The 16,684-nt window shown below is 38.2% G+C and overlaps 1 protein-coding gene across 1 annotated transcript; it reads left to right on the forward strand.

The window, feature by feature from the left end:
* Nucleotides 1-516: 516 nt before the first annotated feature.
* Nucleotides 517-1,358, forward strand: LOC308168880 (uncharacterized protein; the record flags this gene model as incomplete). Its single annotated transcript, XM_080543523.1, has 2 exons — nt 517-787; nt 925-1,358. 2 exons carry the CDS (start codon nt 517-519, stop codon nt 1,356-1,358), a joined length of 705 nt encoding a protein of 234 aa, XP_080399649.1.
* Nucleotides 1,359-16,684: the final 15,326 nt, after the last annotated feature.

Genomic DNA, 16,684 nt, shown 5'->3' on the forward strand with positions numbered 1-16,684 from the left:
GTTAAAAATATCTATACTGTATGTGCCATCACCCTGACAGATATTTCACACAATTGTCATTGTTCCACTACTAGCATTTATTTTGTTATCAATAATCAATGCCCATTAAAACAACGATGTTTGCTTGAGTATGAGACGTCAGCAAAAAAGTTGCTATCCTTACCAGCAACCAATCAACTGCAACCCCGATTTTGATGTGCTGTGAAGATTTTGTCACTCAAGACACAGGAGGTTCTGAGAGGGTTTTGAGGAGGATGACAGCTTCAACGATGTTCACATTGTGTATGATTTTTCTTCTTCTTGAACACATTTGTAAGTCTATTTCTTTGTATTTTTGAGGTCTATATAACACTTATATATAGTATATAACAGGTAGAATAATCCATATCATGTTTTTTTCTTGTGGTTCTAGTTCATGTGGTGGTTCCACTGTCCCCAGCCATACAACAGGACACCGGTCTCAAGTCAGCCAGTGTTGGGGACACAGTGACTTTGCACTGTTACTATCATGATGAGATGGCAATGCACTTCTCCTGGTACAAGCAAACCTTCGGAGACAACCCTCAGCTCATATCAACCATCTATAAGTATGATAGAAATGCCACAATTCACCATACGTTTAAGGATAACCCTCGATTTTCAGTGCAAAGTGGCAAAGGAGTGAATCACCTAAAGATCTCAGCCTTGAAGCTCTCCGATTCAGCTAACTATTACTGTGGGAGTGCTCACTCAAATGTAGTGGAATTTGGAAAAGGAGTAATTCTCAATGTAAAAGGTACAGAGTTTGGTCTTTAATCTTCTTAATTGTTTTACATTTCAAAATTCCAAAATGAAATGCATTAAAGTGTTGCATTGGGACATTTATAAAATATATTTGCTGACCTTAAACCTTCCTCTTTGGCTAAGGGTCCCAAATTGGAATAGTTGTACAGCAGCAGCCTGTGTCTGATTCAGTCCATCCAGGAGACTCTGTGACTATGAACTGTACAATCCACACTGGGGCCTGTGCAGGAGGACACAGTGTCTATTGGTTCAGACATGGCTCCGGAGAATCCCATCCAGGAATCCTTTATGCCCACGGAGACAGCAGTGATCAGTGTGAGAAGAGTCCTGAGGCTGGGTCTCCTACTACACAGAGCTGTGTCTATAACCTCCCCAAGAGGAACCTCAGCCTCTCCGATGCTGGGACTTACTACTGTGCTGTGGCCTCGTGTGGGGAGATTCTGTTCGGGAACGGGACCAAGCTGTATGTTGAGAGTGAAGACTTGAGAATCCTGGTCTGGCTCTCCATCATCAGAACCGGAGTTCTGCTCATTTGCCTGATTGTTTGTATTGTCTTCTACCTTGCAAAGAAATAATGATCCAGTACATTTCTCAATCCTTTTACTATTCAAATGTAATAAATAAAGCAAATGTGCTTTATGTTGTGTTAACTTTTCAGTATTTCTCTGCTTGGGCTAGAATGTAAATTCATAAGATAGATTTTAAAAGATAGGTGTCTCAACAGGTAACTGAATATGTATACTTTACCAGTAAGGCTAAAATGTTGAGATACAATTTGATACATGTTGGCTTTGAAGACCTCATAATGTTTCTGTTCAGACCTAATACTTTCAACCAATAAATATGAAGAAAAAAAACTTGATATACAATTCCCTTCTTTATTAATAATGGCACATTACACAGACAATATGAGTTTAAAAATATCCCAAGAGAATATTGTGACAGCAGCTGGTGAAAGTGTGAACAAGTCGGCAACCAATTATAAAATGTTCAGACTTTTATTCAGAAACATTTAAATAATAGTACTAATAATATAATAATAATAACCTTTATTTCTATAGCACTTTTCCTGCTATAGTACTTTTCCTTAGAAAAATCATTATATAATCATCATTTAATAATTTAGTTATTTAAAGGCAATATTAAAAGAAATGTTTTTTAGTCTTGACTTGAAAATAGAAGTTGCATCCCTAATGTAAACTGGCAGTGCATTCCACAATTTGGGTGCATAAAATGAGAATGCAGCCTCACCAAATCTCTTCTTTTGTACATGTGGTACACAGAGAAAGCCAGCAGTAGAAGACCTGAGAGCTCTATTGGGCTGATATGCTAGCAAAAGGTCTTTCAGATATTCTGGGGGTGTGCCAGGACTAATTGCAACTGGCCAATAGATTTCTTCGGAAGACCAGAAAGGAGACCGTTACCATAGTCCAAACGGGTAATAACAAAAGTATGTATTAACACTTCTGCATCAGCTTGCCGGAGAAAATGTCTAAATTTTGATTTAAAAAAGCATTTCTAGTGATAGATTTAATGTGAGGCTCAAAGCTTAAGTCAGAATCTATAATCACACCTAGATTCTTTGCTTCATGTTTGCAGTTTGAAAGCAAGGTTCCAACAATATTCAACAATTTGTCTTTTTGTGGTTTGGTCCAATGAAAAGAATCTCAGTTTTGTCCTGATTTAATTGTAGAAAATTGTTGGACATCCAAAGTTTTATATCTCGGAGACAATTCTCCAGCGAGCTGAGTGCATGGGAATTATCAGGCAATACTGATATGTACAGCTGAGTATCATCAGCATAACTATGAACATTTCCACCATGTTTTTTTTTTTTACACCAATGGGATCATGTACAGGGAGAAGAGCAAGGGACCAAGAATAGACCCCTGAGGGACCCCACATGTGATGTCAACATGATCAGAAACAGAGTCTCCCAGGACAACAGAGAAATGTCTACCAGCTCGATAAGATTTAAACTACTCTAATACAAGTCTTTCGTACTTTCACAATAATTTACTTAGAAATGGAAGGTTAGATATTGGTCTGAAATTTCAGAAAAACAGAATTATATTACTTTCCTTTCTTAATTAGTGGTTTTATAATGGCAGATTTTAGGGGAGTGGTGAAAATGCCAGTTGATAGAGAGCAGTTCACGATTTCTAATACATTGTCAGTTAAACAGTCAGAAACACTTGGATCAATGTTGAGGATTTCATTTGTGAAACAACTCTTTTTAATGTATGGGGGAATAATAATAAAAAATCTCAACTCTACACTAACTAGGTAGTAGGGGGGATTGCTCACCGAATCCATTGAATTGAAATATTTTGGCTTGACTATTTTATTAATATAAAATACAAAAACAATATTCAGTGTGATATAGTTGATTAGAGTTGTTTTAAACATTAGCCATCTTTTATGGAGGTAGATTACTACTGATATTATTGTAAATAAATAAAGTTAATAAAAAACACAAATATAATTTATTATCCACACACAAACACCTCTTGATTTGTATTTGTAAATCATTATTTTAATCAATGCAAAATTATTTGTAAATATGGCTAAAGATTTGTGAATAAATGCTCTTACATTTGCAAACAAAAGCAGTGACAAACATCTTTCCAAAGTTATGAATAAGAGCATTGCTTTGTGTAGGTATTAAATAATTTCAATACAACACTTTAACGGTAGAACTGTCAAATCTGCATCCATAGCTCTGTCTAGGAAATTGAGAGTAGTTACATCTCCAGCCCCATCCCTCAGCTGTCTACCAACAAGTGGTGACATTGCACCTGTAATCATGAATAGAAGAATAGAACTACAAGCTAGATATTGCAGAACATGAAACATTCAGTGAGGTTTCAAAAGACACAAACACACTTTGGCAAACTACTTACAATTTTGCAGAGCTCTCCTCCACAGGAGAAGCAGGACAATGTTAGTTACTACCAAGATGATGATGAACAAGAGCAAAGATGATATACTCCAGAAATCCAGTTGGATAGGAGAAAATACATGCAGTTCAAAAGGAGAGAATTCTACAGGTGAAAAATAATAATTGTTTAAAATATTATATATGAACGCCTTTGGGCATTCTCACCTTCAATTTCCAGCTTGGTACCTTCAAGCTCCCTTCACTCCAAACAGAATCTCCCCACACGAGGCCACAGCACAGTAGTAAGTCCCAGCAACAGAGAGGCTGAGGTTCCTCTTGGGGAGGTTATAGACACAGCTCTGTGAAGGAGACCCAGCCTCAGGACTCTTCTCACACTGATCACTGCTGTCTAAATGATTCCTGGACAGGATTCTCAACACAAATTGAATTGAGTCCATTTTAATGCAAGGATTATAGTTCATGTCATTTTGGAATTAATATTTATTTTTCATAGGGTCTCTGATTTGTATAGGAATCAATTACACAGTGTATGGATCTGGATGGATCAATGTGTCATTATAAACTGAGCAAATGGAGAGGAACAAAACAGCTCAGGAATGTGACCTTGACGCCTGGAGAGACTTACAAACATCTACAAAGTTGAATATAGGGTAGGCGTTCGTCTGGAAGCGGGAGAGGGCAGAGAAGGGTGGCTTCTCGGTAAGTTGCATTTGTAACGTTTGATCATGACAACTAACCAGACGTGGTTTTCGACATACGCCACGGGTAAGATCAAATTTGATCCAAAGTACTTCCTATAAATGAGGCCCCTGGTCATAGATAGGGCCCTCTCTTGTGTGAGGCATTTATAAATGGTATTCTTCAAGAATCAATGGCTTTATATCATTCATTTAAAACAAAGTAAATGTGGCGATCTCAGATTGCCCCTTGAACACGTACTCACACAGTGAGATTCTTACTGTACATACAGTACTGAACTCTGTGGCCTGCTACTGTGGTCCTCTCTACATCTCAGTCAGTCCTTCTGGCCCTTTTCACATGTATCAGTGTGATCAGTCATGTTCTCATTCTCAAGTGTGTGGGCTGTTGACCATGATGAAGTTGACTGTTGAGGAGACACTGGATCTAATGGAGATGAAGACGTCCTCTGTGTTTCTCTGGCCAGTCAGTCTCTCGTTGAGTCATTCAGATGTCATGTGATGCTGCTCCATGACAGGCCTTTACACACCATGCAACCCTTTATAGGCGATCCTCAGTATACAGTGCAGTGTCAGGCCTAAACCTGCGGGGACAAAATAAAGCTTGAACAAAAAACTTACACTACAGAAAATTATATGTTTAAATAATCTGAATTGTACACTGAACATAATTATGGACTTTTTGGCTGACTTATGCTTTGTGACTTTTTTTCATTATTTTTTTTAACCTTTATTTTACCAGGAAGTCACATTGAGGTTAAAACCTCTTTTACAAGAGAGACCTGGCCAAGACAGGGTCAAAATAGTAGCTTAAAAAACAGTTCAAATAACAAGACAGGACATAAGACAGTGGCAACAATACAATAGACAAACAATGGTAGGGGTATTTACAAGGTGATTAAAACATTGAGAAGTCTAACCAAAGCAGGTACATCGAGCGGTGACCACATCCTTTAATCTACGCTTGAAGATACTTATGGAAATAAGGGCCTCTAATTTAAAAGTAGTCTGTAGGTCATTCCAAGACCAAGGGCCATAATAAGACAAGCTTGCCCTTCCAACATTGTTCATGATAAGTGGCACCTGATAGACAAGATAACATCCCACCTTGTCAAATGAAATAGTGACTCAGGCCTCACAACAACATAGAAACGTTTTTGTTCCGTTTGTGACCTACTGGGCAGCCAATCGAATGCTTACACTAACAAAATAATTTTTCTTCTAATCCATGAGATGGCGTGTTTCAGAACAAAGATGATGTTCCCTTTGACTTAGAAAGGTACTGCTGTGTGACTATTTTTTCACAAAGATTGGAAAGATAGTTGAGCTCTGTGCCATTATTATCCTACTGTTGTCTTCAGTATCAACACACTGTATGTTGACCATGTCTGACCATTCAAAACCATCCTTCTCATGAGTTTGCATTATGTATTGTACAGTGGGCCTGTACCTGTGACTGACAGTGAAAAGTTTGCTTGAAATGTATGATTCACTCTGTATCTGTTCCTCTTTGTACTGTGAGATACAGTATATAAGACAATATGAATAAAAAACAGTATGGTATTGACAAGGCCTTATATCAGTTGCACTCTCTAAATCTAAATCTAAACTACCTCTAAGGTACCTCCCACGCTTACTTGACACCACTCACTCAGCAGAGCATTAGGTGGATGTGTTTAAACTGTCAGCTACCTCGCCTGTGTTCCGTCATAGCCACCCACATTGTTCCTCTAGTCTACAACATAAACACCACAGTTACTCAAGATGTGGGAAGTGGTAAATGGGTCACCTGTGGTGGGACTCAGCAGCGAGTGTGTTTGCGTGAGTGTGAGTGCTTGCACGCTTATGTGTGTTTGAATGTGCAGAAGGCTTCAGCAGAGAAGGGGAGTTTTTAAGCAGACATGGTCAATACCAGAGTTAAGGCAATAAAGCAACAACGTCTCTAGAACAGGATCTCACCTAATAGAACACTACTGTACTGTGTCTTTGACATCTTGATTCCATGTGTGGTATATTTTAACACACACACATAAACCTATGTATAGACCTGTAGCATTTGTCTTATTGCACACACATTCATAGATCTGTATAGTTCTGTAAGGATTCTACTAACAAGGGGGGGGGTTTATGAATTAGCATTCCTTTGTCCTAGAAGTCACATGGTCATTTCTTTGTCATAGCGCATGTTCAAGATGGCCTCCCTTCCTGTGACCTTCCCCCTGACCTTTAACCTGAGTGACACTGTATGTAACGTAACTCCCTTTCACACCTTGACCCTCTGGCGTGTGATAGGCCTGTATAGGCCTGTATATATGCCTTGTCATAGACTTCTATTAGCATATCATTGGAGGTATACAAATATGTGAGCTGAACAAAGCTCTTTCTCTTTTTTCTTTACCACCAGCTGAACAGACCTCTTCCTTTCCACCCAGCTGAGGAGTGCTATAACCTGTAAATGCAACTTTGATTGAATAAACAGTCTGAACTCAGAAGTTTTACTCATGATCTATTTCAACCAAATTATTTAAAGTAAATATAAGACTACACATGCAATACACACCCACACACCTACAACAAGCATGTCACAGGTATGACGAGACCATCTCTGCACTTTAAAGAGAATTGTTGGCCCTGTCTCTGTCTTTGTATCTCTCTGTGGTTTTCTACAGGATGTCTTTGTGAGGAGAAAACACCATATCACACTATAGTGCACTGCGTTTATATCACAAAATGTACATTTGATAAGTAAAGGTAAGCTAGCTAAGTAAGTAATCTAGCTAACTATGATGGGATCTACCTACACATGTGAACAAACATTCTCAGTGATGAAGTTCAACAAATCCAGATACAGATCCTCTCTCACTGATGATCACCTGTCAGCTGTCCTTCGCATCTCCACCTCAGACATTCAACCAGACTTCAGTGCACTTGTTCAAGCCCAAGGCAGACTGGACTTTTCTCACTGAACACAAAAAAGAACTGAAAAATATCAAAAGCACTTGTTGCTTTTTCTACTCAGATGCTTAGCTCTGTGTGTTGTAACTTTATAGTTAGTTAGACAGTTAAAATAGGTTGATGAATATGTTACATGATTGATTCACAGTTAAAATAGATTGATTAATGTGTTACATGATTGATTCACAGTTCAATTAGATTGATTAATGTGTTACATGATTGATTCACAGTTAAAATAGATTGATTAATATGTTACATGATTGATTGACAGAAGTACATTTCTGTTGTATTAGCTAAGAAGAAGAAGAACTGCAGGTTCCAGAATGTCTTGTAGAAAGAAGTTGACAGTTTGTTGTTTTTGAGAAATGTGAATTGTACATTGAATTGAAAGTGAATATCTAATAGCTCGTTTTATTGAAAAAGAAAGTGATCACAAGTGTATGTCAGCAGATTTGTATATTAAGAACCTTTTGCTTGATATCACCAGTCCTAGCCATCATTTCAGAAGGTAGAAATACTACACTGTGACTCATAATGTTGTATGTATGTAATGTTAATAAATAATAGGCACAAACTGATGTTGCAAAAGGTCAAAACTATAGCTGCATTTACTTCCCTGTGTTTAAATGAGTCCTCTTGCTCTTCTATATTTGACCTACTCCACATTTTCATAGCCTTATCATAACATGTATTCTTACCAGTAGCAGCTAGTCAAAATCATATAATTTACTGCTTTTTATAAAGCGATAAAAGTAATATTGAGCAGAATTAAGTTCAGCCTACTGGTCCGGCCCTCCACAATAGTCCCGGTTTCTCATGTGGCCCATTGTGAAAATTAATTGCCCACCCCTGGTATAGACCCTAGGCCTAATGGATTTATTAGCCCCCCCACTCAGTATCACCACCAGCCGCCACTGGTAATGATGATCCAAGTTTCAAGCATTTATATTTTAACACAGAGTACAGGATATTTTATTCACTTCAACATAGTAAAGCCTGCAAATGATAAATGAAAGTTATGACCAGCATATTAATTTACATATGGAGCTTGTGAGAGATTTAGTTTGGATTCTACAGTGTGAGATTAATGTGTCTGGCATGAGGCATCAGTACTGAATGCTCCCTCTTTCAGAACAGATTATTTAGTCATAAAACACAGTGATGTCTCCATGCCCAGTGGAGCATTTATAGGGAGCAGAAGACATTTTGGCCAACATTTGTGTGGATGGGGAGTTGTTGCACCCCTCCTCCCCCTCTCCAACTCAGATAGGCTTAATGGTTCCTGGAAGGAGTGGGGCCTGTCAATAAGGCCTAGTGTAAGTGCACAGTCATACACATCAAGCTATAGTATGTGTGTACCTGCACATGCAAACACCCACACTCACACCTACACACTAACAACAGCCTCTCTCCCATCTCTAGATGGAGCTGTTCTTTATCGGCATTTATTCTCCACAATTCTGCAATGCCCTTAGCCACTATTCCGACTTAAAAGGAAGGAGGATTGTGTGTACACTTAAATAAATAACACTCTATTACTGTTGCTAAACAGTTGGGAGTTATGTCACTAAGACCTGTGCGTGTGTTTGTGTGTGTGCATGCTTGCGTGCGTGCGTGTGTGTGTGTGCGTGCGTGCGTGCGTGCGCAAGTGAACACACTGTAAACTGCGGTTGGCCTCATCTCTCTGACCCAAATAGTTCCAGTTCTGTTTTAGCTTCCTGTAGAGCTTCAGCCTCTAACAACAGTCCCAGCAAAAAGCCATGATGTTGCAGTAAATAAACTGACTTGACTAACTACCTCTACATAGAAAAGCTCATATGCTGCAGTCTCAAACAGGGGAAAGAGTAATATCCACACTGCACAGTCTGTTTGAATCCTCCCAAAGTTGAATAACAACATTTGTGACAGGGTCTGGTAAATGTTTCTGTTTTTTCCAGATTATGAAAATCAAAGTCAAAGTCAAAACACAAACAAAACAGCTGCTAGTAAGCTAGCACTAAAAAGGAACATCACTACGAACATCTAACTGCATGTTTATCACAACATGCTGATAGAACATCAAAAAACTGAACAGAATAGAACAGCTAAAAACACATAACTACACATAATTGTGACAGCTGGTGAAAGGAGGAACAAGTCGGCAACCAATCAAAACTTTTATTTTGAAACACGAAAGTACATTTCAACGTTGAAAACACACACTCACTAGTCAAGCCAAAATATTGCAATGCAATGGATTAGTAATCTCCACTGCTACCTAGTTAATTCTAACACTACTTTACATTGTTAGCAGGCTCACAAAACAAGCTGTGTTATTGACTAGCGAGTGTGTCATTGATTTTCAACAACACTGACATTTATTTAACATTTTAAGTAAAAGTCCAAACATTAAATCAGCTGCCGTCTTGTTACCCCTTTCACAATCAGATGATCACATAGTCCTTGTGAGCACGTCCTAAAACGTATGTTTGTTTACAAGCCATGTATCACTTACTCAGTAGCCTATGGCAGACGAGACAGTGAATCCAATTCACAAATGATTATTATTTAGTGATCCTAAAACTGCTAATTTGCGCCAAATTTACTTGAGAATTGCCTACATGTGGCCCTTTTCACCAGATCGTATCACATTTTACATTCTATATATATACTAGTTAACACTGACAAGCTTAGCATGTAACTCAGTAAAAAAAGAGATAATAGTTAATGGATAGAAGGCATAGAACATAAAGGTTTTTAGCTTAGTTTGAAATATTTGTAGGGTTTGGGCCTGTTTGATTTCTTCAGGGAGTTTGTTCCAGGAGCATGCAGCAGAGTGACTGAATGCTGCTTTACCGTGGTTTGTTTTCACTCTTAAATTGTAGCTAACCTCCCTGGACGTGGACGGAAGAGAAAAAATTATGAAAGATTGCAACGAAGGATTGTTCGAATGGTGGATAAAAAACCTCAATCAACTTCCAAACAACTTCAAGCTGACCTGCAGACACAGGGTACAACAGTGCCAGCTTGCACTATCCGTCGTCATCTGAATGAAATAGAACGCTATGGTAGGAGACCCAGGAGGACCCCACTGCTGACATAAAAAAAACAGACTGGAGTTTGCCAAAACTTACCTGGGGAAGCCGAAATCATTCTGGGAGAACGACCTGTAGACAGATGAGACCAAAATAGAGCTTTTTGGTAAAGCACATGATTCTACTGTTTACAGAAAACGAAAAGAGGCCTTCAAAGAAAAGAACACGTCCTTACAGTCAAACATGGTGGAGGTTCACAGATGTTTTGGGGTTGCTTAGCTGCTTCTGGCACCGAATACCTTGACTGTGTGCATGGCATCATGAAATCTGAAGAATACCAAATAATTTTGGGGCGCAATGTAGGGACCAGTGTCAGAAAGCTGGGTCTCCGTCAGAGGTCATGGGTCTTCCAGCAGGACAATGACCCAAAGCTTACATCAAAAAACACCCAGAAATGGTTTAAGAACCTGGAGACAGAGACATGGAGCAGTTGGCAAAAAGAAGAGTGGTCCAAAATTCCAGTAGAGAGGTGTAAGAAACTCATTCATGATTACAGGAAGTGATTGATTTCTGATTTCTGATTTCCAAATATTAAGTAAAAAAAATACTGTATGTAACAATTTCCTTTAAAAACATCAATGCCATAAGAAATTATGTTCGTTATTAATCCTCTCCAGGCCGAAATATTTATTATATCACTAATCCAGTCTGGAGAAAATATCTTGGAAAATATTGTTGTAAATGTGACAACTAATATCACATGAAAATGTAGCTTTTTGTATACATTTTGCAAGCAATGTCTTGTGTGAAGACAATGAAAATAGTTTAGAAACACAGACAGAGGTTTTGACAGTTGTGTTAGAATCAATTGAGAAAAAGCGAATGGTTTGATGCTGAGAAAAACAAATAAAACCACTTAGGCTACCTCAATGTACCCTATCCCGTATCCCCGCATGTCGTTACATTTCGTTGAGTGATTTAAACAAGAATTCAAATGAAGGAACAAACGTGTACCGAAGAAATACCAAAACATTTTAAAATGGCAATGGTCAGGTGAGTTTGAGACCACCCAGGGCTTAATTCTCTGTCTTAATTTCCCTTTTTATTGAATATTCACACAATAACTATGGCAACTTTCCAAGCCATGTGTAGCCTAGTGCAATGACATTCTAACAAGATTAATGTGTAGAATGCACAGATACATTTTAATGTCTAACGTGAGACGGTGGCAATCTATTCACGAAATGATATAAGATTAAGACATCAGACGTCACCATATGAGCTGCTATAGTGAAAACGAACTTTAAGTACTATTGAATGTCCCTATCCCTGGATTTTCCCAAGACCATGAACGATGTGCGGGTATACAACCAATGCCAAGAAGGAATGCTGTGAAATGGTTGAATAGGAATCAAGATTTACAGATAAGGACCCTGATATGTTTGCTTTTCAAATAGGCTACCGACTGCAATTATTATTATTTTTTTACCACAAATACATTCTCTGCAATATGAGTCTGGCCACGAGCCTGAGTGTATCCAATGTAAACGTTTCTCATTTGTAAAACAAGTTAATGACGAAGGCTCATGTCGCCAAATAAACTTTTATTGTATTTGATTTGATGTCCAACGCAATAAAACTGACCATGAAAAGAGATCACTATCTATTGCCAAAGAAAATGCCTCCAAATGAAAGAATGCAAAAAAACAGCTACGAAATAATGACTATGGATGTTGAAAAGGATGGATCATCTCTTTAATGTTTACATTTCGTCAAGCAATTGGCAGTCTGAACATGTTTTATCGGTTGTGTAAGATTGTTTGCAGCTTGTTTCTCAATTTCAATTAATAATCATCTGGAACCGCTTCATTCAACAATCTGCATGCGATGGAGAGGTTATTAAACACACAAAAAGCAGAAGTCCCATTAGTCCAACATTGTTTTGCAGTTGAATGAAATCAACGGTGCTTCAGCACGAGACATCTGTGCATCTTTAGAATGCTACGTGGGCTGCGCTTTGTCTGCATATTCTTATTATTCACAATAAGACACATATTCAACTTAGAAATAACTTAATTTAACCAAAATAGTTAAATACATTCCAACGATTGGGTTGGAGAAATGTAGGCAAAACAGCACCTGATACTGGCCTAACACAAGTGCAAACCTCAATTTTAGTGTCAAATGTTTAATTTATATGTTTTTAATAGGCCTACTGTGCAACAGTAACAATAGTTGTCCATATCGACCGATACAAATAGAACACGGGAGACATCAACACATTTGTCATAGCATCCTACAGCCTGTTTTACATTCTAAAGCCTGTCCTTCCCTTGGTCAGAGTATTTGACATTATCGCTCATTACACACATGCATATAGACAAACCACACATCCGATTGAGCGTCTGTGGGATGTGCCAATCTCTCTACCTAACTCTAACTTACAAGACATGAAGGACCTGCTGCTAGTGTTTTGGTGCCAGATACCACAGGACACCTTCAAGGGCCTTGGAGAGTCTATCACCGTGACGTTAGAATTATAAGGTTCTATCTCCATTTTTGTCAAAATTGAGTTTTTGACATAATCTGATCCATTAGGTGTTTATTAATGCCTGTGTGGTGTTATTTTTTAAATGTTGACATTTTTGAGTTAGTAATTCATAAAACACAAAGGTTCCATCTCACAAAACATAACGGAATGTAAAAACTTTGACGCTCAATATCTCTGAACTGCCCTAAACGGAGATAGAACCTTATCATTCTAAACGGAGATAGAACCTTATCATTCTAAACGGAGATAGAACCTTATCATTTTAAGCTCACGATATTAGCATATTAGGCAGGTGGTCATCATCTTTTGACTCGTCAGTGTATTTCACTAGTATACCCCATGTGGCTGAGCAGCTTGGTGTCAGGGTTAAGGATATGTGTCGAGGCTAAGCAATTCAATCCACTGCAACTATAAAAGAGAGAAACGTTCCGAGAAGCGCTGTACATTGTTCGCATTTTCGAGTTTCTCTTCCTCCCAATGTCATGGGCCTAATACTATACATTGTTGTATACGTAGGCTATCATTTCGATTATCAACTTCTCTCTTGAACGCTTTTCAAAGGCCAGTAGAAAGAACTGAATCAGAGGCAACCGTTTCAAACATGAGTAATAAAAAGTGTTTTCGTGACTATGCTTATGGGACAGGTTGAAATAAATACACACTTAAAATAAACAGATATTTTTATTTGAAAACATTAAAATGGAAAGAAAATAATATAAAGATCTTCAGTCACATCTGTAAAATAAAACACAGCTTTGAGGGGGCATTATGTTCCCCATCTCCAACATTCTAACCTTTTTACAACTGTCATACCGCCAATGTCACCTTCCAGCAATATAACATCCGGGCTATGTTCCTATTGAAATGCTTCACTTCCACTACGTTAAACTTACATAGTATATTTATAACAACAACGATAATAAAAAGAGAGCGTCTACAACAATGGAACTACATTGGCATGGAAATAGCTGAGCGGTCTGGCGTTGGCTATCCGGTTCTGTGTGCAGTCATCCCGGGGAGGCGGAGCCATTCAGGGAAGCCTTCCGTGGTTTGACTGGGGAGCTGGTGCCGAGGTGGAGGCTCCATTGACAGCATTGGAGATGTGGGGGACATGGGGGGGTGGGGACTGCAAGTTGCCCGTCAATCACTTGTTTTACAAAATGTGGTTACAATACGCATATTCTGTATGAACGTTATATATAATGTCAGCTACAGTTCCGCGCTATTGTAAACAATTACATTCATTCGTTAGTAGCGGACAAGCGAAATAACACAGCCTCTCACTCCGCCTAAAATCGTTCTCAGTCATTACATTTACATTCTATTCAACGCCCATAGTGTTCTTACCCATTCCTGTTTTTATTGTCGTGTCTTTTTTTGTGTCTCACTGGTTGTAAAGGAATATTGTCCGTCATTCCTGCAGCCCCCGTTGACGCTTGGCGAAATCCACCCCGCTGTCTGTCAGTGGCTGCTTTGGACTGGCTTGCGTTGGCCTCTCTCTATTGTGCCTTATCAGTGCTGATGCTATGTCACTTCATCAAACAAGATAGATTTGGAGTGCAATTAAGTAAGATGTAGTTCTAATAAAAGTGTTTTTTTATTGATCCTAGAGTGCTTTAGACGTATTTTGACTTTGTTGATAAGGAGACATGCCTATGAGCACCTGCCCCACCTCTCCATCCGTAGAAACTATGTAGCTCCCAGCCTGCAAGATGTCACATTTAAAAACCATAAGCTATAGATCTTGGATCAATGACATTTTCCTCCCTAAAAAAAACCTACCTCCATGTTTTTGATACCTGGTTATCATTGTTTTGCCTACCCAACTGTTTTAGTGGTGTTAGATAAATACATCCAAGACCAATATTTCATTATTTTGACCTCAATGTATTTGGTCACTAGTTGAGACTGTAATTATTAGATTTGATTGTGGGATAGACAATGTGACCAGAAGGCACACAGTTTTAGTTGAAGATGCAAATTGATTTGGTTGAGGATGCAAATTGATTGTACAGCGAACATTGTAATAGAGTGTATTCCATTGCTGGGACACATGAGATCAGCAACTACTCCAAGAAAGTCATTTGAAGGAGACTCGATGGAAATCAGTTGTCCCATATGCAAATTAAAGTAAAGCAGCAAGAACTCACCCAGTCCTATTCTTTTGTCCTGAGTACGTTTTGATACAACACTCCTAAAGCAGTCAAAGTTATTCACTTTGAAATAATATATTAATATTATTATGGCGATGTCAGACATTTTCTAGAGCAGCAATACTAGTAGTGGTAGAAAAACTGAGGAAACAATGTTGGAAAGGTCACCCTGATTTTTATTTTTCAAAAGACCAGAACGTAACATTTAGATGAAGGAAACAAATGTCATTGTAAACAAGCCTAACTGGCTCAACATTTATTGAATTGTAGAGACAACCTCAAAGCAGTTCTGACATGGCTTGCTCTTTAAAAAAACTAAAAAAAACATGGTAAATGCATATCAATGGGGAATGTACAGCAAGAGTCCACAGCTATTCTGAGCATTCTGAGTTGTGCAAAGTGTCCAGTGATGCATTAATGTCTATAAAACACAGCAGATGAGAAGAATGAAAGCATATCATTGCTTACTCAGAATGCATCAGATAATGTACAGACCATTGAGAGGGGGGGGGGGAAATAATAATATCTAAATGAGGTAGAGATTTGCCCCCAAAAGCATTGGCATTGTACGCAACATAAATAACAAAGTTAATAAGCTATAACAATTTAAGAATGTAGAGAAAAACTTTTATTTCAAAGTCGAACTGTCAACCTTAACAGGGATTTGAGATTTCATCTTAAGTTTGAACATAACTGAGAGAAGTAGAGTCAAATTCTGCAGTGAATATTTCAACGTCTTAAGTAAAAGAAACTGGGAAAGAAAAGCTGATGTGCCCTCTCTAATATAAACATCACAATAACAACGTTGAGATGACTGGTTTCAAATGGAACTGTAGAATATCATAGCTTACCAAAAAAAAGAAATATAAAGTGCAGGCATGATTGAGAGCATTCAGCATTTTATAGCCTTCAGAACACAACCCACCAAAATACCTAGAAGCTCTACATAAAGGGAATATTGGGAGCAGAAAGAACATGTTTAACAGATCTTCGTAAATAAGAATTGAGGAAAAAATAAATCCAGAAACAATGCAATGATACATGGGAACAATATAGTATCAGTCAAACACATACAGACAACCTTCATTACAATCTTGTGGTGCTTTAAAAAAGGACAATAGCAACATTTCAGGCTAGGCACTTCGCATGAGGTTTTTGTTTTAGAGAGAAGACAAACTATCTTCATGTGAAATCCAGTTAGGAAATAACCATGACATCCAAAATGCATGACTGAGCAAGCCAGCCTGCATTTAAGGAAAGGACATGACACCTGAAGGGTATTTCTTTCAATCGAGCGCCTCAGAGAATCTTCCAATCATTTTGAATTATCAAAAAACTTCCCTCTGAGGCAACATGCCAACAACATTCACCATTACAAAACTGTACAATTTTATAAAAAGTCATGTCACACAATTAGGAGAACAGTAGGTCAGTCATGTACAGAGGAAAAAGGATAAACAACAGTGTGGTTATCATAAACACTAAAACAATTGTGTCTATTATATCGACCATACCCTGAAGCTTTTCTAATGCTAGACAAAATCCTTCAAAGTATGTGTCATCAGGGAGACATTCTGAATTTTAAAGCAGTTTCAAGTAAGCCATACATTCAACTTCTGGATACAAGA

Source organism: Nansenia antarctica (assembly GCF_963989245.1).
Source record: "Nansenia antarctica genome assembly, chromosome: 12".
Lineage (NCBI taxonomy): Eukaryota > Metazoa > Chordata > Actinopteri > Argentiniformes > Microstomatidae > Nansenia > Nansenia antarctica.